Source organism: Bufo bufo, chromosome 8 (assembly GCF_905171765.1).
Source record: "Bufo bufo chromosome 8, aBufBuf1.1, whole genome shotgun sequence".
NCBI lineage: Eukaryota > Metazoa > Chordata > Amphibia > Anura > Bufonidae > Bufo > Bufo bufo.
In genome coordinates, this window is record NC_053396.1 from 22,098,565 (window position 1) to 22,123,518 (window position 24,954).

At 49.2% G+C, this 24,954-nt stretch overlaps 1 protein-coding gene across 1 annotated transcript; it reads left to right on the forward strand.

Moving 5' to 3' along the window:
• Window positions 1-304: 304 nt before the first annotated feature.
• Window positions 305-24,672, forward strand: GPKOW (G-patch domain and KOW motifs). The gene is made up of 11 exons (XM_040442047.1): window positions 305-487; window positions 6,830-6,981; window positions 9,350-9,480; window positions 10,499-10,605; window positions 11,455-11,656; window positions 12,101-12,233; window positions 16,565-16,784; window positions 18,025-18,097; window positions 20,828-20,897; window positions 23,997-24,082; window positions 24,448-24,672. The coding sequence occupies exons 1-11, from the start codon at window positions 339-341 to the stop codon at window positions 24,574-24,576; spliced, it is 1,452 nt and encodes a 483-aa protein (XP_040297981.1). The 5' UTR covers window positions 305-338; the 3' UTR covers window positions 24,577-24,672.
• Window positions 24,673-24,954: the final 282 nt, after the last annotated feature.

The following is a 24,954-nucleotide window of genomic DNA, read 5'->3' on the forward strand; positions in this document are numbered from 1 at the left end:
GACCACCTGGGATCACAACTCCCCAAAAAATTATAGACAGATATTAGACAGACAGATAGGAGTTATAGATAGATAGGAGATCCCAGCCTGTTTTCATGACTGAGCCTTGAATACTGATAATAGACAGAGCTACCAGCTGCCACAGTGCTGTGAAACTACAACTCCCAGCTTGTTCTGTCAGCGTATGAAGCTTTCATGGCCCACTGGGAGTTGTAGTTTTCTAAGGTATTTAGCAGGTAATCGTGCCTCAGTAAAGAACTACGCTGCCCGGCATGCCCCGCGATACATAAGGCCTTCCCAGCATGCCGTGCGCCGTGACTCCTCCGGCTGCAATAATAATGGCGGCCCCCGGCTCTTCTCAGGCCCCGGTATCGTTCGGGTTCAGCCGTGTCTCCAAACCGAAGCTCGTCGTCCCCAGCAGTAAGGAGGCGGATGATGGGGAAGAGAAGGAGTATCTGCTGGCGGCGGAGGGGAAGGAGCTGCTGGGGTGAGAGCTTCCCTTCTGCTAAGGCTATCTGCACCTGGGAAAGTTGGGTGACTGGCAGTATGGCCGCTATGGCTGAGCCTTTCCTTGTGTCATGAGCTGCAGATTTGGCATTCAGGACTCTGGGAAAGCAGGGTAACATGGGTGTTGCGGTGGCGCGCTCCAAGGGGCGGGTTGCGGTAGCGCGCTCCAAGGGGCGGGTTGCGGTAGCGCGCTCCAAGGGGAGGGTTGCGGTAGCGCGCGCTCCAAGGGGCGGGTTGCGGTAGCGCGCGCTCCAAGGGGCGGGTTGCGGTAGCGCGCGCTCCAAGGGGCGGGTTGCGGTAGCGCGCGCTCCAAGGGGCCGGTTGCGGTAGCGCGCGCTCCAAGGGGCGGGTTTGCGGTAGCGCGCGCTCCAAGGGGCGGGTTGCGGTAGCGCGCGCTCCAAGGGGCGGGTTGCGGTAGCGCGCGCTCCAAGGGGCGGGTTGCGGTAGCGCGCGCTCCAAGGGGCGGGTTGCGGTAGCGCGCGCTCCAAGGGGCGGGTTGCGGTAGCGCGCTCTCCAAGGGGCGGGTTGCGGTAGCGCGCTCTCCAAGGGGCGGGTTGCGGTAGCGCGCTCTCCAAGGGGCGGGTTGCGGTAGCGCGCTCTCCAAGGGGCTGGTTGCGGTAGCGCGCTCTCCAAGGGGCTGGTTGCGGTAGCGCGCTCTCCAAGGGGCTGGTTGCGGTAGCGCGCTCTCCAAGGGGCTGGTTGTGGTAGCGCGTGCTCCAAGGGGCTGGTTGGGCTCCAAGGGGCTGGTTGCGGTAGCGCGCTCTCCAAGGGGCTGGTTGCGGTAGCGCGCTCTCCAAGGGGCTGGTTGCGGTAGCGCGCTCTCCAAGGGGCTGGTTGCGGTAGCGCGCTCTCCAAGGGGCTGGTTGCGGTAGCGCGCTCTCCAAGGGGCTGGTTGCGGTAGCGCGTGCTCCAAGGGGCTGGTTGGGCTCCAAGGGGCTGGTTGCGGTAGCGCGCGCTCCAAGGGGCTGGTTGCGGTAGCGCGCTCCGGGGGGGGGGGGTTTGCGGTAGCGCGCTCGGGGGGGGGGGGGGGGTTGCGGTAGCGCGCTCGGGGGGGGGGGGGGGGGGGGGTTGCGGTAGCGCGCTCCGGGGGGAGGGGTTGCGGTAGCGCGCTTCGGGGGGGGTTGCGGTAACGCGCTTCAAGGGGGGGTTGCGGTAGCGCTCATATTTATTGTCGCATTCACATATAGCTGGGTAAGTTTTGCGCATGTGGTGGTTATGATGGCTGCCGTCGCCATGTCTGTCCGCCGCCTTGCCCATCCTGACCTCTGCGCGAGGCTTTTTAGGATGAATTCACACGCTGCAGGTTTCACTGAAAACCCCTCAGTAATTTATGCTTTGCCTGAACAGGGTTTTAAAACCGCAGGTAAAAATCTGCTGGGAATTAAACGCCAACCGCAGAGGATCTGTCCGCTCATTTCACCCTTTGGGTGTGTAAAATCTGCCAGAAACCGCCACACACTCCCCGTGGCTTCCAAAGGTGTCTGAACTGGGCTCAGTTGTGGCTGTAAACCGCCGACCGCGCAGTATCCCATTTAAAACAATAGCACGTGAACACTTCCGGAATTGTGGCTCAAAATTCTGCCGGCAAAAGATTCGCAGAGGGTTTAACCGCTACCAAAAACCACGTTGAAGTCCATGGTGTACGGCGCAAAAGATGCCGAATCCTCATGCGTACGACTGTATTTTTGATCTGTGTCCGCCCAGCACTTTTTTGCGGATCGCACACTGACCTACTCGTTTCTATGGGTCAGCTAAAAAAAACGGACATTACATGGATATCATCCGGGCTGCAAGTTACAGAACCAGGCTTATTCTTGTCTGTTTAGCGGACAGGAATAGGCCTTTTTTTTTTTTTTTTTTTACAGTGGGTCCCACAAAAATCGCAGGCTGCACACGGACCGCATCTGTATTTTGCGGATCCGCGGCTTGTGGGCTACACACTGGATGCGGGCATGTGCAGGAGGCCTAATACAGTAACCGTTAAGTAGAGGACATTATCAAAAGATGTACACGGTGTGGAAATTTTCTGCGCGGTTTTTGAAATCTGCAGCCTGTCCACCTCATAGCTGGTGGTCGTAACCATGGAAACGAGCCGTGTATAATGTGATGGAGAAAAAAATGAATCCAGCCAGCAAAGGAGGCAATATGGAGAATGACAATACATTAGTAAAGGTGGCTTTACACGAGGAGAAGCCGATTGTTCAGAAGGAAGCGTTCCTTCCCGACATTCGGCTGCTCGTTAAGTGGAGGAGAACGCTGCATTTGCATGTAGTGATCACCTCCACAGTGTGAGGACGAGCCATCGCTGCTGCTATCACTCGTCGTCCTCGTACATAATCATTGCTGTGTAGACCGCCAAGATCCGCTGCCCGGGATCGATGATTGAGGTGTCCGCACCAACGATTATTTATTTCAACCGATAAACGTGCGTTTCACTCAATCGTAGGGTGATCGGCGGCACCTTTAGACCTGCAGATTTGGGGAACAGGCGTTCGTTCCCAATATTCGGGCCATTACCTTGTATTATGATTAATGCTATTTGCAGAAGTGAGACAACCCCTTTAAATTGCGGATCTGCAAAAAAACAGATACCGGCCGCAAGGGCCAGCCCCTATTAAAACAGTCCTATCCTTGTCCATAATCCAGACAATAATAGGACATGTCCCATTTTTTTTTTTTTGTGGAACGGCCGCGCAGACATACGGACACGGGATGCACATGAAGTCATTTCCGTTTTAAAAAGCTTTGAGCGCAAGCCCTTTCTGTGAGGCTCCCAGCCTGGGTCCGTAACCATGAGTCGTACTTACCTGCTCCGTGCCTGCCCCCCCCCCCCCCCCCCCCCCATGTCCATGCTCTGGTCCCTGCAGTGCTTACGCCCAGCGCAGTATGGGCATGGTCACCTCCTCTGCTGCAGCCAATAACTGGCTTCAGTGGTGAACAACACATCGTCGAAAAACTGACTGCCTCCGGATGCCACTCGTGTGCTGTCTTTTTTTTTTTTTTTTTCACTGAGCCATTGACTTGAATGGAACAGTCCCACGTTAAAAAACGGACGATGTAGAACATGCTGCGAGTCTGAAAAAAAATAGGCGTATATCCTCTGAAATGAACGGGTCGGGGATTCAGTCTGGAGGCTGCCCGGATGGAAAACCTCGCTCGTGTGAAATTAGGGCTGATTCACCCGACCGAGCTCGGTCCGGGAAACGCGACCTGCGCGTCGGCCGGACTGACCGCAGCTTCCCTGATCTGAACTAACTAAACCGAAGTTGATTCAGCTCCTGTCTGGTGGGGGGTCTGTTGTACTGCAATGACATCATCACGTGAGCACAGTGCGATGGACGCCCCCCCCCCCCCATCAGATAGGAACTGACAGGATCATAAAACACTATGATACGGTCGGGTCTGGGGGATGCGGCCGACGCATGGGCCCCCCACAGATAATGTCATCTCTGGGGGTCCAGTAGAGGACCCCTTTAACTGATGAGACGCTGTTTTTAGTGATGGAAAACTCATGTGCTTTTTTTTTTTTTTACGTTTTGGAAAAATGTTCTTGATTCTCATCGGTACAAGCTTCGGGCTATTAATTCAAGACACGACTTGAACGGGAAAACGCGCATTTTTTAGAAATGATGATGATGATGACAGCAGAGATATATATTTTACAACCGAGCATGTATTTGGCTAAGGTGCATTCGCACGGCCGTGTCCATTTTGTGGACCGCAAAAACACAGACACCGGCCACGCGCACCCCGCATCGTGGCGCGGACCCCTGCTCTCACCTCAGCAGCTCCTTCCCCCTCCGCCGATGCGTTTTTCACTGAAGCCCCATCCACTTCTATGGGGCCAGGGCTGCGTGAAAAACGCAGAATATAGAATGTGCTGCGATTTTTCACGCAACGCACAAGTGATGCGTGAAAAGCAACACTCATTGAAATGAATGGGTCCGGATTCAGCGCCGATGCTATGCGTTCGCGTCGCGCATCGCACCCACGTGGAAAACTCGCTGTGTGAAAGGGGCCTTAGGAGGCCATTATAAACTGGACATTGTTAAAGGGGGTTCTCTCAGTCTGTCCATGTGCACTGTTAGGATGGATGCACACTAGAAGAGGGGGTCGTCCCCCCACATACTGTATTACTAGGTATGTACTGAGCCGGGCCTTTGTTGATCAGATGATGTTGAGGAATCCCCCTTTAAGTATATCTGTATTGGGGGGTGTTCCAAAATATCCATTATATCATCAGTGCATCTCCTGCTGCTGAGAGGGAATCCATTCCTTCTCATCTTAGTGGTTTGAAAGTCCTTGGACTTAAAGGGGCACTCCTCCTGTGTTTAGTGCCAAAAGTGGATCATCCTCTTATAGAACATGACGGTCTGTTTCTGACAGAGCTAGAACCAGCCCTGGGGAATCCATCCGTTCATTGCTACAATTGACCTTTATAGATTTATTTCAAGCTGGCAGCTTTGGGGGTGTGCCCTTTCTCAGGGGGCGTGTCCTATAAAATATATATATCTCTCACAAAAAGAACGGTAAATAAACCAGTAAAGGAATGCAGCAGGAAAAACACATAAGGCTACATGCACACGACAGTGAAAAAAAACGTCCATTAAAAACGGACACACTGTCAGTTTTTCACGGCCGTTTTGCATCAGTGTGTGCATCCATTTTCTGGCTGTGTGTCCGTTTTTAATGTCCGTTTTTGCGTCCATTTTGCATTAGTTTTTCATGTCCGTTAAAAACAGACATGAAAAATGGATGCATTTGATTGGCACCCTTCTGAGAACGCCCACAGGATGGTAGGCCCCCTGGTAAAATAATGTCGCCCATAGTGTGTGATTTTTATTTACATTTTTTTAACGTCCCAGTTTTAATAATGTCCTCAATAGAATAGAAATATATATTTTTTAATGCCCCCAATGTAGGGCACCATCTTAAATAATTTCCCCCATGGTTTACATAAGGGCACACCGCAGTTTTTTTTTTTATATATTTTTTTTTTTATTTAAAAGAAGAAAACCACTCGCCTCATCCGCTCGCTCGCGCTGCGGCAGTCTCTTCTCTCTTCATTGAGCAGGACCTGCGATGTGCGCGATGACGTCACTGAGCGCTCCCACGTGGTTACGTCACCACGCATATCACAGGTCCTGCTCAATGAAGAGAGAAGAGACTGCCGCAGCGCGAGTGGATGAGTTGTTTTTTTGGTTTTTTTAACCTCTAAATGGCCATATAAAGTATACCCGTTTTTAACGGCCGTTAGACGGGTGCACTCCTGTCACACGGTCCCGATTGATTTCAATGGGGTCCGTCTGGCCGTGGAAACAGCCAAAAATAGGCCACTGTTCACTGGCCATTAAAAGAACGGCCCTGTGAATAGCCCCATAGACTTTCATTGGTGCTCAAAATGGCCGCATGACGGCCGTTACTTAGACATTATTCGCGTCGTGTGCATGTAGCCTTAATGAGATCAAGCAGGCATCGGACATGTAATAAACCAGATCAGTGCGAGAACCCTAGAAGCAAAAATAACTGTGACTGAAAATCAAACAGTATCCGGATTAGTTGAAAGATCCACTAGTCAGAAGAAGGGAGGGTTGTGTCCTTTCTGCTGCAGCTCTCTCCCTATAACAGCTCAGGGGGTGTGTCCTTTCTGCTGCAGCTCTCTCCCTATAACAGCTCAGGGGGTGTGTCCTTTCTGCTGCAGCTCTCTCCCTATAACAGCTCAGGGGGTGTGTCCTTTCTGCTGCAGCTCTCTCCCTATAACAGCTCAGGGGGTGTGTCCTTTCTGCTGCAGCTCTCTCCCTATCACAGCTCAGGGGGCGTGTTCTTCCTGATGCAGCTCTCTCCCTATCACAGCTCAAAGGGTTTATCCTTTAGGCTGTAGCTTTCTTCCTATCACAACTCATGGTGGCGAGGTCGCTGCCATATCCAACCAGGGAGTGTACCACCTCTCCATTCATTCTTTGCCTGTTGTGGCGACCACCTCACCAGGAGGGATAGGTGGTCACAGGATCACCTTTCTTTATATAGGTGTCAAATACCCACATGACATGAGTATTTTATTACCCCATTCACACACTGATTTTAAAATCCTCAGCGCGTCGATACCACACGAAAAATCCAATTACAAGAGGATCCGTGACAGAAATGGGAGTTCTGGGCATCCACGGTACAGCCTCTGAAAAATCCACGTCTGATCTGCGGATCACCAACCTGTGTGAACACAGTCTGACGCTTCTGCTGAGCGGTTCAGCTGGAAGTCATTGCTCTCCACAGCATCTTTTTAGGTCTGTTTTTAACCCTTGCATGTTCATTCTGTTTGCAGCACTAAACCAGTCGCCGAGACCAAACCTCTAGTGATCCCTCTGATCCAGAAGAACAGGTGGTCCCAGCTGAGCAAGGAGAAGGCCGAAAATGGCGTCCCGCAGAAAGAGCTTGACCCGATGCTGTCACAAGCCGTGCAGGAGCTTATTGAAGGTATGGTTTCTCACTCTCTCTCGCGCTCTCTCTCTCGCGCTCTCTCTCTCGCGTGCTCTCTCTCGCGCGCTCACTCTCTTACTCTCTCCCATGAGCTGGTCAGACAGGGGGGCTCCGTCTAGGCCCACTGTGATTTGGAGGACAATAATCGGACCATATTTTTTGATTTGATGAGCTCTTCTGACAATCTGAAGCACTCGACTGCGCAACGTGTTGGGAAATCTTGAGGATATGTGATTACGAAAGGGAAGGATGTGATTTGGCGGGACCGGAGATGTGTCAAGAGGGCACGTCAGTCCTGTAAGGGGACGAGGAATATCGCAACCATCTGGTTCTCGCCATCATTTCCATTAGGGATATTAAAGTAGAGGTTTCGTGCAGCCTCCCTGCAAACCCCTCTGTGCCCCGTTGGCTAAAAGGGTGATCTCGTCATGACAACCTTATACCGAAGCCCACCCACCGTGCTGCACTTAGATGTTATTGGCAAGGCTATGTCCACACCTGACTGAAAACTGCAGATTTTTGTGCAGCATATCCAGTACCAGCAAAGTGGATGAGATTTTCAGAAATCTTACCCACATACTGCGTAAAAAAAAAATCTGCAGATCTGAAACATCCAGCATGGCAAGATATGCTGCAGATCTCCACCGCGGATTAGCAGTGGAGAGGGTGGAAGCCGTAGCCATTTCTGAATCCGTGGCAAAGTCTGCGGAAGGCTTTTCTGCTGGATTTTCCATCACCCGTGGACGTACACTTGGGCCTCTTGCACACGGCCCTTGCAGTCCCCACTGCACGGAACGGAACCACAATTTGCAGTCCCTAGTGCACGGGCAATGTCCGTGCGGCGGCCATGACGGATCCAGACCCATTCAACTTGAATGGGTCGGTGATCCGTCTATTCCGCAAAAAGTTATATTTTTTTTGCAGAACGGAAGCGCATATCGGAAGCACTCCGTAGTGGTTCCGTTCTGTGCTTCTGTTCCGCAATGCATCTACGGATTTGCGGACCCATTCAAGTGAATGGGTCCGCATCCGTGATGCGGAATGCACACAGCCGGTGCCCCGTGTATTGCGGAACCGCCGTTTGCGGCCCGCAATACGGCCGCTGGAGCACAAAGGCCGTGTGCAAGAGGCCTTAGTTTTACATGTCGTCTAGTCCAATGACTTTTATACTGATGGATAGGTCATCAGTATCTGATCTGTGGGGGTCTGACTCTCAGGACCCCTGTCAATCATCTGTTTAGGAAGGCCGTGGCACTTCAGTGAGCGCTGTGGCCTACTCGCAGCTTACGTCACGTGGCCCAGGTGCAGTTTAGTCCCATTGAAGTGAATGAGGCTGAGCTGTTATCTAATCTACGGTGCTGTGCTTGGTGAGGAGATCACAGTGCTCACCAGAGCGCCACAGCCTCCTCCGAAAGCTGATTGGTGCGGCGTCCAGGTGTCGGACCCCCACAGATCAGACGCTGATGACCTGTTCTAAGGATAGGTCTTCAGTATAAAACATTCGGAGGGAAAAAATTGGGCTTGGTCCGTCAGATCAAGATCTTGCTTTTCCATTTGCAATATACTTAGCCGCTCCCCTTATAACATCCATATGCCCCCTTAAAGGAAATGTGTCGCCAAAAAGGTTATCTGCCAGTTATAATCAGATAGCGACACACATCCTTTTTTTTTTCTAATCCATTTTTATTTTCTGATTGTAGATTTTTTTTATTTTTATTTTTATTTTTTCTATTCTCTGAACTTGATTATGGGGGGTGGCCATCTTGTCTGAGCTGTTCTTAACAGCATTAAGAAAATTTCTTTACGGCAGCCCCAAGGGCCATAGACACAATGGTCAGGAGGGGACCCCAATGACTTCTATGGGAGAGTTTTCTGGGCATCCTCTGTGACCTGTGTAGACGTCATTGTACAAGGGAAGAACAGATGAGCTTTGTGAATGGAGGGTCCTGTCTTATCTATACACAGAGGTGATATCCTCGCAGTCCTGCTTGTAATGATAAGCAGATAACTGATAAGTGGCGCCAATTATTAGACATGGTGGCCAGCACAAAAAAAAAAACAGCAGGATTTTTGGTTTTAGTTTAAAGAATAAAACGTGACATGGAAATTTAAAAATAATATCTTCAAAAATTATTAAAAATCTGTTAAACATAATAGTGATTTTCACCAGCAGGTCATTTAAATGAGTGTAACGTTTCTCAGGTTCCCTATTTTGTAGTCCTGCCGCCCACCAGAGTATTTTCATTAATTTGCTGTAGTCTACCAAATATGGTTGACTGGTAGTGAATAGCACTGGAGGATTGGATTTGTTTCCATCTTGTTTTATTTCATTCATTGATTTATTTTTTCTCATATTTGTCTATAGAATCTCGGAAGAAGGAGCAGGAAGATTCTGAGGGGGACCAAACTGTCAGCATACCCCTGCTCATGCAAAACAGAGTACCCGATGGCTATGAAGATGGGGACAAAGTAAATGTGAGCCTGAGGCCAGAGCCTGTAAGTCCCCTTTTTTTTTTTTTTTTTTTTTCTTTGCCCTCTGATGCGTAATTGTCTCTTTAAAATAAGACTGTCACCTACAATACACACTATTAGGAGGGTTGTCCAATTTTAAAAATGCCCCCCACAATGCCCGGGCCCCTCCTATAGATCTTACTTGCCCTGCTCCCCGGGACCCGCGTCGCTCTGGATCCTCGCACGGCCGCTGCTGCATCTGGCGACGGCGGGTGCAGCCAATAGCAGGCCGCGACGGTGACCAGCCTCCCTAGCATCATGGGCGACGGGTGATTTTTGGTTGTCATCTGTACGACGGGAAGATGCAGTGGCAGCCCTGCAGGGATCCGGAGTGACGCGGGGTAAGTATGATCTTTAGGAGGGGTCCGGGAGCATTTTTAGAATGGGATAACCAGGTGACCTGTTGTTTAAATCACATTTTTAAAACACTTAAACACTTTTGTAAGATTTTTTTATTTTCCATGTCCTCTATATTTAAGAAAACTAAACAAAAAAAACACACACTAAAATCAGTGTGCAGTTTTTAACCTGACCACTAGGCCTAAAATATGCTATGCGTACGCTGTGTGACCTGTGCAGACGTCAGGAAGGAGCTGATGAGCTGTGATATCACCTCTTGTGAATGCTGGATCCTAGGTTATCTATACAGAGGTTGTTACTTGTCATTGTAATCCTGCCTGTGGTGATAACGATAATGGCTACTGAAAAGTCACCCATAATTCTAAAAAAAATGTTTAACATAAAAACTTTTTGACGACCCTGTAGACAATGACCTGGGATCACTAATTAATATCTTGATTGCACCCGTTGTGCTGCCCCCCAGGCTTCACTGTGATACATAATGGAGAGCACCTCGGATCTCAGCTGATGAGTCCACTCAGTGTATTACAGCAGGAATCAAGGGCGTATTGTGGTCATTTTAACTTATGCCCTATGCACATCATAGGGAGGTAAATAAGCATTGGAGAAGATTTTGAAGTCCTATTCTGTTCTTATTCTCCAGGCGGAGGCTGCAGACTATGAAGTGGTGCCCGTGGAGCATTATGGGATGGCCATGCTGAGAGGGATGGGCTGGAAGGAGGGAGAAGGCATTGGAAAGACCTTCAAGCAGTGCGTATGATTTATATTATGGGGGCCTAAGGGCCGTTTCACACTATCGGCAAACAGATCCAACCGGGAACAGCCTGTCGGATCCGTCCTTGGCGTGGTACAGCCACGCGCTGCCGGCATTCCATCTGGCCCCATTTACTATAATGGGGTCCGGCAATTTTGCCGAGGAGTAGCCAGACGAAAACTGCTGCGTAAAGTTGCAAGCGAATGGTACCAAGGTGCGGTTCCAGGCCATCTATACTGATCAGCGGGGGTCATGGGTGCAAGTGCTTCCTCCAAGCAAACATGAATGGCCTATCCTAATCACAGGACATCAATGTTTGTCCTGAACAAGTCCTTTTAAAGCGGTTTTCCAGGACTTGGGTATTGATGACCTGTCCCAGGATAGGGCGTCAGTATCAGATTGGTGGGATCTGACAACTGGCACCCCCACCGATCAGCTGTTTTGGGCAGCTGCTAGTGCTGGAAACTCTACAATGGACAGAAGACTCCATCCACTATGTAGTTTCACAGCTCGGCGCCCATTCACTTGAGTGGGAGCTACACTACGCAGCGACAGAGCCTTCTGCTGCTGACTCCATATAGTTTCTGGTAGGTGCTGGGTGCTGGACCTCCACCAATCTGATATTGATGACCTATCCTGGAGGTGGAAATCCTTAAGGACCAATTTCTACTTCCTGGATGAATAGAGATCCATAAGGATATATTGGCTTTATAGAAAGCATATAATGTATGTTGAAGGCTCGGCAGACATATACCCCAAACCCAATGATTGAAAATGGAAATTAAAGAAAACTCGTATTTAAATGAGGATTATTCATTCACTCTCCATATTTTATTCCCACGTAGGGATGTGAAGCCATTAGAGCAAAAGCTCCGTCCCAAGGGACTAGGACTAGGTGCGGACCGGTCTGCTATCAGTGACCTCGAGCCCCAAAGACCCTGCAGACCCCCGAAACCAGGGGACAAACCAGCGGAGGAAGCAAAAGGCCTTGGTACGGGAAGCGCAGTGCTGATACAGAGTGGCGCCCACAAAGAACTGTACGGGAAGGTACGGCTAGTGCTTGTGTCCACTTATCAGAGGCAACTCTCATCCTTATACCATGATCATTATTTCCTTGTCTCTCACATGCGATGTATAGAAGAAATAAACTTGCGGCACTGCAAAGAAATCCGGTGAGTGCCGCAAGTTTATCTCTTCTATACATCACATGTGAATTCAGTCTATATTGCTGAGCACCACCTATGCACCGCACGTGAAGTGTATCCCAAAAAGAGGCAGCAGTGCCGACACCAAAACTATTCCTGATTAGTGTTGAGCGAACCTATTTTTTTAAGTTCTGCGTCCAAAGTTCGGGTTATCGAAGGATTCCGTTATGGTCCATGGTAGCAGAGATTCTTCGATAACCCGAACTTTGGATGCAGAACTTAAAAAAACAAGTTCGCTCAACACTATTCCTAATATGTTATAACTAATTTGCTTGTCTCTGCTTAGGTGGAAGGCCTGGATGCAGACAACTGCCGAGCATTGGTAAAGCTGGCTATTGGTGGAAAAGTTGTGACCATTTCCCAATTTGCAATACGATTGGTCAGCAGTGCAGAGTACAGCAAATATGCAAAGGATCTTAGTAAGTACAACATGGAAATGATTTTGCAGTCCTGCGTGATGTTTGGAAGGGACAGAACTCAGGCGCACCCTGCACGTGGTATTACACTCACCATATAATTACATCAGATCATACTGACTCAATACATACTCGCCTGATGGGCGTTTCACGCTTGTAAATTCTCAGTCCTGCAGCCTCCTGCGGTTCTTATCTCCACCCAATGTCCGGGTTCAGATAATGCAGCAGATTTTGAAGTCCATTTCAGCTTCTCTTGACTCCTTGCAGTTTCTTATCCTATGGAAAGGAGTAATTATTTGGTTACCTGGATATGTATTTGCACAGCGGTTACTGATTTACGCAGGTCTGTTGGGTGGCGGCCAGCTGTAGGCTCCTGCGAGGATTTTACAGTCTCTTTGTAGAAGAGGAAAGTCTATTAATGTTACAGCGTTCAGTGAACCGAACGCTGGCCCTGTGCGTGTGGATGACAAGTCGTGGTTCTTCCTGATGAATTGAGGGCTTGCTGTGCCACGCGGTCTCGCTCTAAAATAACACGTACATACGGTTCACATGTAAAGGGTTTTATATGTGTATTTCACTCCTAGTTAAAAGGGGTATTTGCATCTTAGACAATGGGGGCATATCGCTAGGATACGCCCCCCCATTGTCTGATAGGTGCGGGGCCCTGAACGGAGCCCTGAATGTGGTGGAGGGCGCATTGCGCATACACAGCCTCTCTCCATTCATTTCTATGGGGCCGCTGAAAATAGCCAAGCACTGGCTTGGCTATTTCCGTCGGCCCCATAGAAATGAATGGGAGTGGTGGCCACGCACCCTTTCACTTCTATGGGGAGAGCACTTGGTGGGGGCCAGACCCGGGGAAACGTGGAAACATGGGGTCCTCCGTTCTTGATATAGGTGCGGGTCCCAGCACCTATCAGACAATGGGGACATATCCTAGCGATAACTTGTCACGCACATGGGATAAAAGTTCTTAATTTGACCTAAGTGTATAGGAGAACTGTCCCCCTATTATAGTGGTTTAGGGGGGGTGCTTTATGTCCCCGACAGAGTACTCGGGCAGGAGCTTATTCACATCTTCCTATTGAAATAAACCTTCATGTTCGGCTGGGCGTCCCTGAATATGGTGAAGTTGTAAGAAGTACGTGTCTCGTGTTTGTCCTGTCACCACACAATGCAATGCAATTTGCAACCAGCACGGTATAGAGCAGGAGGAGCTGAGCAGATTGATGACCTAGCGTAGATCTCCTCCTGCTCTATAACATGCTGCCTGCCGATTGCACTGCTTTTTGTGTGACAGGTGGTGTCTTTCCAATAAAACCTGCTGTCCGGTTAAACACCAAAATCCTTGTGATTCTGTCTACAGCACCGGATAGAAAAGGCAAGAGCAAAAGATGAAAAAAAACAATAATGGATGACTGCAGGGAGCCTTCCTATCAGCAGACACTGTGACTGTTTGTCATATGAGACAACTGTGACAAATATCGTGCAGGCACTTAGGCATAATCTGTGAGAGATAACCATGGCATGCGTCGCTGAAATGCTGGCTCATGGTCCGTAATAATGGAGCAGGTCATAGCGTTCAGGGGCAGGGCTGGTGCCTTTTCGAATGAGACTGGATTAGCACCTGGGCACCCTGTCAGAAGACACTAGACTGGTCCTAACTGTTTGAAAGATGCTTTTTTTTTTTTTTCACCTTTTGTACAGACCGGTGGTAATCCTACTTACCTGATCCTCGCCACTGGTTCCTGGCTCCATTGCTGCCCGGCTGGCTCCGTAGTTTCCAACTTTCCCTGCTCCAGCATCCAGTTTGACGCAGGGGTCTCGTGACCCAGTGTCAAGCTAGATGTTCACGTGGGGTGATCTGGGTATGATTACCACCTCCCGTACATCCAGAACACTCGTAGGTTGGTGAAGCTGACATTCCAGCTGGTCCCATAAATGCTGGATTGGTGATGAATCTAGTGACCGGGCAGCCAAGGAAGTGCTGTAATCTTTTCGAGACATTCCTGGGAAACCTTTGCTGTGTGCTGGTGAGCAGTGATGGCCAGTTCGCAGTGTTCGCCAGCGAACACATGCGGGCTGCCATCTTGACTCACCCGGCCGGCGATGCACACGTAAGCCCTTACCTGTGCCGTGAGCCGGTCTAAAATCAAATGCGGTCACCGGGAGCAGGCAGTTCCGAGAACAGCCCGATGAAGGCCCCCGGCGGCTGTTCTCGGAACTGCCTGCTCCCCGTAACCGCATTTGATTTCAGCTTGCGGCACAGGCACGGGCTTACGTGTGCATCGCCGGCCGGGTGAGTCAAGATGGCAGCCCGCATGTGTTCGCTGGCCATCACTGTAGGTGAGCATTGTCCTATTGGAAGCCCTGCCATGAGAGGAACCCATATGGCGGCAGGATGTCCTGCACATGTCACTGAGCTGTCGGTGTCCCTGGTATCACTACTAGGGGTGACCGACTGTCATATGTGATGGCTCCGCAGATCATCACACCAGTAGTTGTGGCCAGTGTGTCCCTCCACAGCAGAAGCAGGATTGATGCGTTCACCACGAGGCCTCTATAGGTTTCTCATTCACAAGACCACTGCAAATGAAGGTGACAGTGGCTGTCCGTCAATGGTAGGACTTGTAATGGGCACCATAACACCAAATTTCCTTCTGCTAAGCACCTGGAAATGGTTCGGGCAGAGAGGGGTGTAATGAAGGAGCCAACTGTCTGATGGTGAACAACGAAACTGTGGGAGCTGCTCGTCCTTGTTGGCGGATCAAACAATCCTCTCCATTAGTGGTCTGTCTGGACTGTCCAGAGCCTCTTCACTTAGTGTGGGTGCTGTCACATAACCACGGCACCCAACACCTCCTAACGGCTAGGTCAGAACAGCCTAAATGGAGAGCAATTCCTCTAGACGATCATCCTGCTTCTCTCAGGCCAGTGATGCGCCCCCTCTCAAAGTCTGTAAACTGCCCAAAAGTAGCCTCTGAGAAACTTTTTATAGGGCAGCAGGGGAAGCACTTTTACACCCTCTTGTGGCAAGACCCAGTGTCTAATCAGACCTCACCTGTAGTCTTTTACATAACTGCCATATGAGTCATAACTACATGCCGAGTTTTGCAGCAATCCAACATTTCTATTTGGGTGCATTATTTAATATATTTTTTTGTCCGTGAGTAAATTTGAGGTCCATACACCAGACCAATTACCTTCAAAGGCTATGATATTTTTTTTTTTATTGTTAATTTGCTTCCTAAATTTAAATGTCCTCTTTCTTCTGTAGAGTCTGTCACCTAGATGCTGTTTCTGACATAAATCTGTCAAAGCTCTGCTCCTGTCTCTGACTGCTCTCGCTGCTTCCAGTGTTACCGATAGCAGCAGGGAGGGGGTAGGTAGTTGTATCTGGCAGATCAGCGTGTGGAGAGGGGAAAAACCTCCATGGACAGCAGCTCACACAGGCTGTAGATGGGATAGTGCACACAAGGTAGTTTGCAGGGAAAAATACCAAAGGTTGTATACAAGTGTGAAGAGAGAGCAGCTGGCGGCCTCTAGAGGGAAGAAGGGGAATCGCGCGTTACTCAGCATCCGTTATTATTGGCACAAGTGAGATGTAGAAGGAGAAACCAGTCCAGTAATGAAACTTTGCTGATATGTGAGAGCTAGTGCGGACAGCAGCATCCTGGACACACAGACCCAGCGTATATTACTGGGAGGGACATGATATCAAGGGCTTTCAGAAAGTAAACTATATATGCCGTCCTGAAATTCCACCGCTCTCTTGATTCTTATGGTGCATCTTTTGTTTCTCACCGCCCCCCATTTCATTATTACAATGGGGCGGGAAGTATGCCATCTGTGCTGCTATTTTCTGTATTGGTCATTGCCAGGGATGATTTAGCATTCGATGCCAGTCATACTGTAGTGCCTATCGCCAAGGGGATTTGGCCATTTACCACGCTGATGGGCTGCAAATGATCCTTGGCCTCTGCTATGGTCTCGGGTCGCCCTAGCTCAACTGTCTACTCCATCAGTCAGTGAAATATCTAATGGGATCTGTGTGCACCCCTTACAAGGACTGTGCCCAGCTCGGATATTACATAGAGACCCGTGTTCAGATAGTAAAGTGGTGATTGTCTTGTTCCTCCCTCTGCCCCCCCCAATTCAAGCCTTCATGAGTCTGAGTCCACCAAGGATAGCTTGACCCCATTTCCAGTGATGAATTAGCCATGTACGTGTGGTCACTCTCCATTAGTCGGTGAAGGACACAAGTGGCAGTCTTTAGCATCGTGGCTGATGGGCAGTGGCTTTCCTTGGCACTGACTTCTGGGTCTGTTTCTCAGGTCGGTTAAGTAAAGCAGAGCAACAGAAGGAGCGGCATGAAGATAAGGAGGAACAGCGGAGGGAACGCTCGCCAGACAGAGAGCAAAGAAGACGAGATGACGAGGAGACCAGAGAGCAGAAAAAGAATGGACACTCCAGCAGCCGAGACAAGAGACATCGACCAAGGAGCCCGGACAGGGAGAAAGAGGAGAAGAAGAAGCAAAAACAGGAAGAACAGAGGTAAATTATGAGACATCAGTGACCGCCAAACTGTGTAGTTTCCGCTCATGTCTGTACGTGATCACTGGAAGGCTGCTCAGTTTGCAGTGAGTCCCACGTTCTATTTCCTGTGTGACAAAAGTCGAAACCACACACAATTTGGCCAATATGTTTGGTCCCCGTGATGATCTGGATAGCTGTTGTCACTTTTACGTTAGATAATTGCATCCGTGGATGTATGGGTGCAGGATCTCGTCACAATCATTGCCTTGTGATCATTAAATGGACAAAATGTCTACCGTATTTGTCTGATTTGATGGAGGAGAGTTCACCTGGTACTCCAGTATAATGTTATGTGATGCGTGCTTCATCCACTTCCCTCCTCACATGTTTTCTCACTATTTGGTGGTCTCTGAGGCTGCAGTAATTAGTAATGAGTCCTCATCACTGTTCATAAAGGGACTGACGCATCAGCTTTATCTATCAGATCCCTATAGACCAAGGATGCTCAACCTGCGGCCCCCCTCCAGCTGTTGTAAAACTACAACTCCCACAATGCCCTGCTGTAGGCTGTTTCGGGCATGCTGGGAGTTGTAGTTTTGAAACAGCTGGAGGGCCGCAGGTTGAGCATGCCTGCTATAGACCCTTCCGGCTCAGCTTGTCACTGACTGCATCGTCTCATAAAATGAAGCCGTGTAACAAGATGATCCGTTCTCTTGTGGCTTCAGCCAAATCTTACCTGGAGCTTTTCTGTGCAGGTTTAATGGGCATCTGTCAGCAGTTTTGTACCTATGAAACTGGCAGACCTATTAAATCAGCGCTTAGCAGCTGTATTGGTCCCATGTTCAGATTTGAAATAAAGTTTTAATATATGCAAATGAGCATTAAGGAGCAACGGGGGCGTTACCGTTACACCTAGAGGCTCGGCTTTCTCCAACTGCTGCGCCCCCTGCACTCTGACAGGGCCAGGCAGTGTAAACATGATCATTCATCCCTGACTCTTTCAGTCATAGTGCAGAGGGCGCAGCAGTTGCAGAGAGAGCAGAGCCTCTAGGTGTAAGGGGAACGCCCCCGTTGCTCCTAAGGCTCATTTGCATATATTAAACCATAATTTTTCTCAGCAATGCGGACACATATGAACATGGGACCAACACAGATGTCTTCAGCTGCCAAGTGCACATGTAACAGGTCAGCCGGTGTCATAGGTACAAATCTGCTGACACATGCCCTTTAACAGGTGATCCTTGTGTTTCTTTCTCAGTTGGTTACATCGCGACTTGAAGGTTCGGTTTATAGACAAACGTTACAAAGGAGGAAAGTACTACAACTCCAAGGTAACTGTTACTGGACCTTTATGAATGGGTGTCACCTGTTGGTAGTGTTCCTCTCTGACATCTGCATTAGGGCTTATTCACACGGCCGTAGTGCACCCACATACGGCGCTTCTGCAATACATGGGCCACCAGCCGTGTGCATTCCGCATCACGGACGCATTCACTTGAATGGGTCCGTAGGTGCGGAACGAAACCCCACGGAAGTGCTACGGAGTGCTTCTGTGGTGTTCCGTTCGTTCCGCAAAAAGATGGAACTTGTGCTATCTTTTTGCGGAACGGACGGATCGCGGACGCCATTCAAGTGAATGGGTCTGCGGACCGCAATTTGCTGTCCACAGCACGGGCACGGAGCTCTTGCGTTCGTGTGAACAAGCCCTTACTGTCTCTGCTTTATTTTCCATTAAGTTTAGACCATGCAAATTGCTTTGTGAAATTGTCTGATTTTGCTGGGAGAAACTTTACTGTCGATTGGTTATTTTCCACTGCCGTGCCGGGCAAATGTAGAATTGCGCATGGTGATTTTTAAAAAAAATTTTTTTTATATATATATAATTTTTATTGGCGTTTATAACACATAAAACAGATCATGTTTGAAGTTGTCAGTACAAATAGCATATCGTACAAGAAACCGTATGACTATAGGACAGTGATGCGGGCCCTAACAGCAAACTTCGCTCTCTCCTCTACAATAAGCCATCAAACGTCAGTAGTATATTATGACACTTGCAATTTTCCTAATTTATTTGCTATTTCCGCCCGATGATACCCGTCAGAGGTAAGGAATGGTTGCAATCGGAGAGCACCACACTAATGGAAGCTGACCACCTCTCAAAGAATGGTTTTGATAAATTTCCCTTTTTATATTGCTCACCTTCCACTTTCTCCATATTAAACCACATTTTAACCTGACATAAGACAGATGAAACGTGGGGTTGTAGGCAGTTTTTAAAGAGACACCGCTTTGCTGCTAGTAGAACAATATGAAGAAGAGGTGGCACCGCCGGTCCTTCTGGATGGACATGGAATGATATAAGTTCTGGCACAATTGGCACCTGGAGGCCTAGATATCGTTTGAGTTGAGATTGGATGGTTCTCCATTACTTCACCGATTCCAGACAGAACATGGTGATTTAAATAGTTACGTTTGCCAGAGGGAGGGCTGCTGCACGTTATTAGCAGTTCTCCACTCTGGTTCATAAAGGGGGCTCCCTACTTCTAACTTTGCACTTTAAAGGGGCTGTCCAAATTCCAATATTTTGGGGCTAACTGCAGTAAGGCTGTTAAAAAAAAAATAATAATAATAATAATAATAAAAAATAATCCTCTTAGGCTACATTCACACGTCCGTTTTTTCTTTCCTGATCTGTTCCGTTTTTTCAGGAACAGATCAGGACCAGATCTGGACCCATTCATTTTCAATGGGTCCTGGAAAAAATCGGACAGCACAATGTGTGCTGTCCGTTTCCGTTGTTCCGTTCCGCATGTCCGTTTAAATATAAAACATGTCCTATTCTTGTCCTGAAAAATCGGATCCTGGACCAATACAAAGTCAATGGATCCGCAAAAAAAGGAAGACATTCGTATGTCATTACGTATGTCATCCGTTTTATGCGGATTCCGTTCCTGTAAATTAGGCTTCCTCCCCAGTATTAAATGTGCCCCCCTCCCTCTATATTCATTGGTGGCCAGTGCGGCAGTGCGGATTCCCAGTAAGTGAGGTGAGACCGCACTGGGCACATTTATTAATACTAGGAATCCGCACTGGCCACCGATGATGGGGGGGGGGGGGAGAGGTGAGGCCGCACTGGGCACATTTAATACTGGGGAGGGAGGGGGGTCTGCCCCCTCCTGCCTGGCAGCACCTGATCTCTCACAGGGGGCTATGATTCGCACAATAATTGTGCGGATCACAGCCCCCTGTAAGAGATCGGGTGCTGCCAGGCAGCAGGGGGCAGTCATGGACACCGTTCTCAGTATATTCTAACTAGAAGCGTCCCCATCACCATGGGAACGCCTCTGTGTTAGAATATACTGTCGGATTTGAGTTTTCACATGTTTCCGTTTTTGCGGATCCGCAAAAAATGGATGACATACGGAAACATTTTCAGGAACAACGGATCCGCAAAAAACGGACCGAAAATCGGGATGTAGAAAAAAACGGACGTGTGAATGTAGCCTTAACCAGGCTGCAACTATGACGCCCCATATACTGCACCCGGATCCCTACAGCCAGTGACTGGCCTCAGTAGTCTCGTGCTGGGCACCTCTGGGGCTACAGCAATCGCCTGTGGCAGTATACCACCGTTGCAGTCTGGCAGAGAAGACACAGTGGAGGTGCTGGATCGGAGGGTGTATTGTAGAAGGTGTTGTGCTTTTTTTGTTTTTTTTAATAATTAATTTAACAGGGGGGTGATACAGATTGACATTTGTCTATGGCAGCTCCTGCGGTCTTCGTTCTGTGACACCTCTTTGTTATGTTGCCTGCAGAACTACAAAGTTAAAAGAATTTGGCGAGTCCCCACCAGTCCCTGAGGCTAATGTCTTACACTGTGTGTTCTTATGGACACAGCAGCAGATGTGAACGTCGTCTCAATTTATTTCTTGCGCTCATGATAATTAACTCGGCTCAGTGTGAAAGATTCCTCAAGTCCCTCATGATTTTCTACTCTGGCATTGATGATTGGGTTGTCATATCCTACTCCATTCTTATTCCTCTATTCCTCCTTGCAGATGATGGTAGAAGATGTCTCTAGCCCCACAATCTGCGTGTGTCGGACAGAAAACGGACGTATCCTGGAAGGTAAGTACAGGCCCCAAAGCAGCCAGGGGTTACACCGCTCACACCAAATCAGAATGTTACATCCCGCAAGGGGCACAAACCTGCTTATCCCCCACATGTAATTAAAATGCACCAGATATATTTAGTGTTTTGGCGCAAAGAATAGATGCCTTCCTTAGAGGGTTTTTCCAGGTTCACCAAATTGATGGCCTATCTACAGATCATTGGGGATCTGACTCCTGGCACCCCTGCCAAGTAGCTGTTTGAATGGGCCATAGCTTCATCCTAGTCATGTGAACGGGACAATGAAAATACTGCAGTCCTCGCACGAGTAATGCAGCCCATTCAGACAGATGATTAGTGAGGTTGTCAAGAGTCAAACTCCCAATATCCCAATATTGATGACCTGAACTGAGGATAGACCTTTTAGGCCCCTCTCACACGAGCAAGATTTCCCACACGGGTGCAATGCGTGAAGTGAAAAGGTGTGCACGCTATAAAACTTGGAAAAAGTATGCAAAGACCAACTAAGTAGCCGCCTTGCAAACCTGAAGGGCCGAAGCCCTGTGATGCACCGCCCAAGAGGCCCCCACTGCCTGAGCCGAATGAGCAGTCACCCGGAGGGGTGGGACCCGGTCCTTAACGCTGTACCCTTCCACAATGGCCAAACAAATCCATCAGGAAATAGAAGCCTTCGACGCTGCCAGCCCTCTTCTCAGCCCCTCTGGAATCACGAACAGGGAATCCGTCCGCCAGAAAGATGCCAGACAGATACTCGAATGGCTCGTACCAAATCCAGGGTATGGAGAGACTGCTCCCGAGGATGAGACGGGTCCGGACAAAATGAAGGGAAAACAATCTCCTCATTTAAATGGAATGCTGACACCACCTTCTGCAGGAAGGACTATACAGGGCGAAGGACCACCTCATCCTGATGGAGAATCAGGAAGGGCGACCGACATGACAGAGCCGCGAGTTCTGACACCCTACGGATGGACGCGATTGCCACCAACAATGCCACCTTGTAAGACAGGAAGCGCAACGACACCTGCTGCGAAGGCTCAAACGGAGAAGACTGGAGAGCGTTGAGCACTAGATTAAGATCCCAAGGATCCAACGGAGGACGAAAGGGGGAGCAGCATGCACCACACCCTGCAGAAATGTCCGAACCGCTGAAATTATAGCTAAATTCCTCTGAAATAGAATGGAGAGAGCCGACACTTGCCCTTTGAGAGAGCTGAGAGCCAGCCCCAGGTCCATGCTCGACTGCAGGAAAGCCAAGAGTCGCGGCAAAGAGAACCGAACGGGAGGCAGCTGATGCTGCTCGCACCATCTAAAGTAGGACTTCCAGGTCCGGTGATAGATTCTGGAAGACGACGGCTTCCTTGCCCGAATCGTGGTCTGGACCACCGCATCCGAAAAACCACGAGCCTTCAGTACGGAGGCTTCAAAAGCCATGCCGTTAAATGTAGCGACCCTAAATTCGGGTGGAAGATCGGCCCCTGCGATAGCAGGTCCTCCCCGAAGAGGAAGACTCCAAGGTTCGTCAACGAGAAGGGAGACTATGGACACGTGCCACATCCGGCGCGGCCAATCTGGGGCCACGAGAATGACTACCAGTCCCTCGGACCTGATCTTTTGGAGGAGACGCGGAATGAAGGGAAGAGGCGGGAACACGTAAGGAAGCGTGAACTTACTCCATGGAATCGCTAGCACGCCGGGGCTGCAGAAAGCTGAATTGCCCTCAACTCCAGAACATTGATTAGAAGGGAGCGCTCCTCGCGTGACCATACCTCTTGAACAGAGAGATTTTCCAACACTATCCCCCCCCCCTCTCAACCCCTGAGGCTTTTTTCTCCGTCGTTAACACCTTCCAACGGAGAAGAAGGAACGAGGGGCTTGACGTCAACAGAGGAGACGCCAACCACCATCTGAGGTCCCGGCGAACCGGGGCAGGGAGACGCATGGGCCGATCCAGAGAGGCTGGGGACAGAATGGCTCGCTGAAGCTTTCTGGTATGAAATTGATCATAGGGAACTGCTTCGAAGACAGAGACCATGTGACCCAGAGCCTACATGCAGCGACGAATGGGAACCGGACCTGACTGCAACAAGGGCAGAATCTGAAGACTGAGAGCGGATAGCTTCTCCGGAGGCAAGAACACCTCCCCGACGTCTTCTACCCCCCTGACTCCAGGTGGATCACTACCTTCGGTGTGCGGCCCCTTGGGGAGGTTCGGGACAGAGGGGACTTGCAGTGGACGGCTGTGGTGATCCGAACGCTGGCGGGAAACAGAGGCTTTGTAGGAACCTCTGGTCCTCCTTTCCTTCTGAAGAACAGGAAGGAGCAGGGGGCTTGGGGGGACCCCCTGGTCTTCCGCCTCCTGGGTGGAAGTGCAGGTAGTTTTAAGGACTGCCTGAAACTCCTGCTAGGGAAATAACAAAAATCAGCTGACCTGTAACGGAGGGAGGTCTGCCTCCTGCAGACACTAAGCTAAAACTGATTTAGCTTAGTCCCTGCAGGAAGGATATATCTGAAGGGGAGGAGCTTACACTTTGTGTACTTAGTGTCCACCTCATAGCGGCGACAGCTACACCCCTGGTCAAGCCTGTGTCCCCCAATGAGACGGATGAGAAAAGGATCTGACCCCAGGACATTTCCTTTAATCCGGCATCTATAAGCTGCTCAGATCATCAGTATATAAAATGTTCACCGTATGGTTGGAGAAGCTTCAGGAAAAGATGTTAAAATGAAATCTGCTACTAATCTGATTTCAGACACAGGGATTTTAGTTCTGAGTCTTCTGCTCTTGTCAGATCCCACATTATATTGGAGTCCTGTGCCGGATTAGCAGACATTCTGGACTATTGGCTGCCAGATGATAGGAATTGTACAGTGTTATGTAATTGAATAGCGTAGAATTTAGGAACTGAAACTAAAAATAGATGTTCGATTACAGAAAAGTGGTATCTTATTTGTATTTTTCCTCCCAGAAACGGCTCTGCTCTGGTTTGTGGGCCGTGTCTGGTATTGAAGCTCAGCTCCATCCCAATGGGGTCCTATAATATCCTTCCATATTGACTGATTCTGATATCCAATGTGTATTATTGTCTCCCACAGATATAACACAGGACATGTTGGAAACCGTCATCCCTAAAGACGAGGGAGACCACGTGATGGTGGTGCTGGGAAAACATCGAGGGCAGGCAAGTGTGCCGTTTTGGCGTATATAAAAAACCATCCCACATTCTGCTGCCCGTTGCACCTAGAGGCTCATTTGCATATATTATAACCTCATCGTGCTGAGCAATGCGGGCACATATGGGCATGGGACCAACAAAGATGTCTTCAGCTGCCAAGCGGACATGTAACAGGTCAGCCAGTTTCATAGGTACAAAACTGCTGACAGATGCCCTTTAAGTAAAACCAGCCTTCACTCATTCCACAAGGATCTCCAGTTGTTAAGAAACTACAACTCCCAGCATGCTGTGATGGGCAGAGGCAGAAAAGCTATAGACTGTATTTACTAACTTGCCATTTCTGAAGGTTTGAGATTATTTTTTTTCTGCAGGTGGGGAAGATCCTACACAGGGAAAGGCATAAGAGCCGAGCATTGGTGCAGCTAGAAGAAGAAAGTGACGATGCAGTCACCTTAAGCTATGATGTCATTTGTCACTATGTCGGGATGCGTGAGGACTGACCACCGTAACCATGGCAGATGCACGTTTCGTACATTCTGTCTAGGCTATTGTATTTTTTCATTTTATTTAATACCTGTAAATAAACTTTTTTTTTTTTTTTTTGTAAAATAGCTGCTGTTTTATTGTGTAAAACTAGCACTTTAAAGGGGTATTCTGATTAGAAGAGGTTTTCCCCATCTAGTGAATAGTGGATAACTATTAGCATGCGCACCACCTCTCTGTTCAAAGTTTATGGGACCGCTGTACATGGCTGTCTCCGGCAGTCCCATGGACTTTCTGGCGCGCAGCACTGGCGACTGGGCCGGCATGTCAATATGAATTATTTATGCTTATTACTAGGTGCATGCATGTGCTGTATCAGGATGTGTGCAGCTAGT

Excerpts from the sequence above, each read along its gene's own strand:
- GPKOW (XM_040442047.1), top strand. The coding sequence starts at position 339 with ATGGCGGCCCCCGGCTCTTCTCAGGCCCCGGTATCGTTCGGGTTCAGC. Across the intron at positions 11,657-12,100 it reads ACAAAGAACTGTACGGGAAG|GTGGAAGGCCTGGATGCAGA; the intron begins GTACGGCTAGTG and ends GTCTCTGCTTAG. Across the intron at positions 16,785-18,024 it reads CAAAAACAGGAAGAACAGAG|TTGGTTACATCGCGACTTGA; the intron begins GTAAATTATGAG and ends TTTCTTTCTCAG.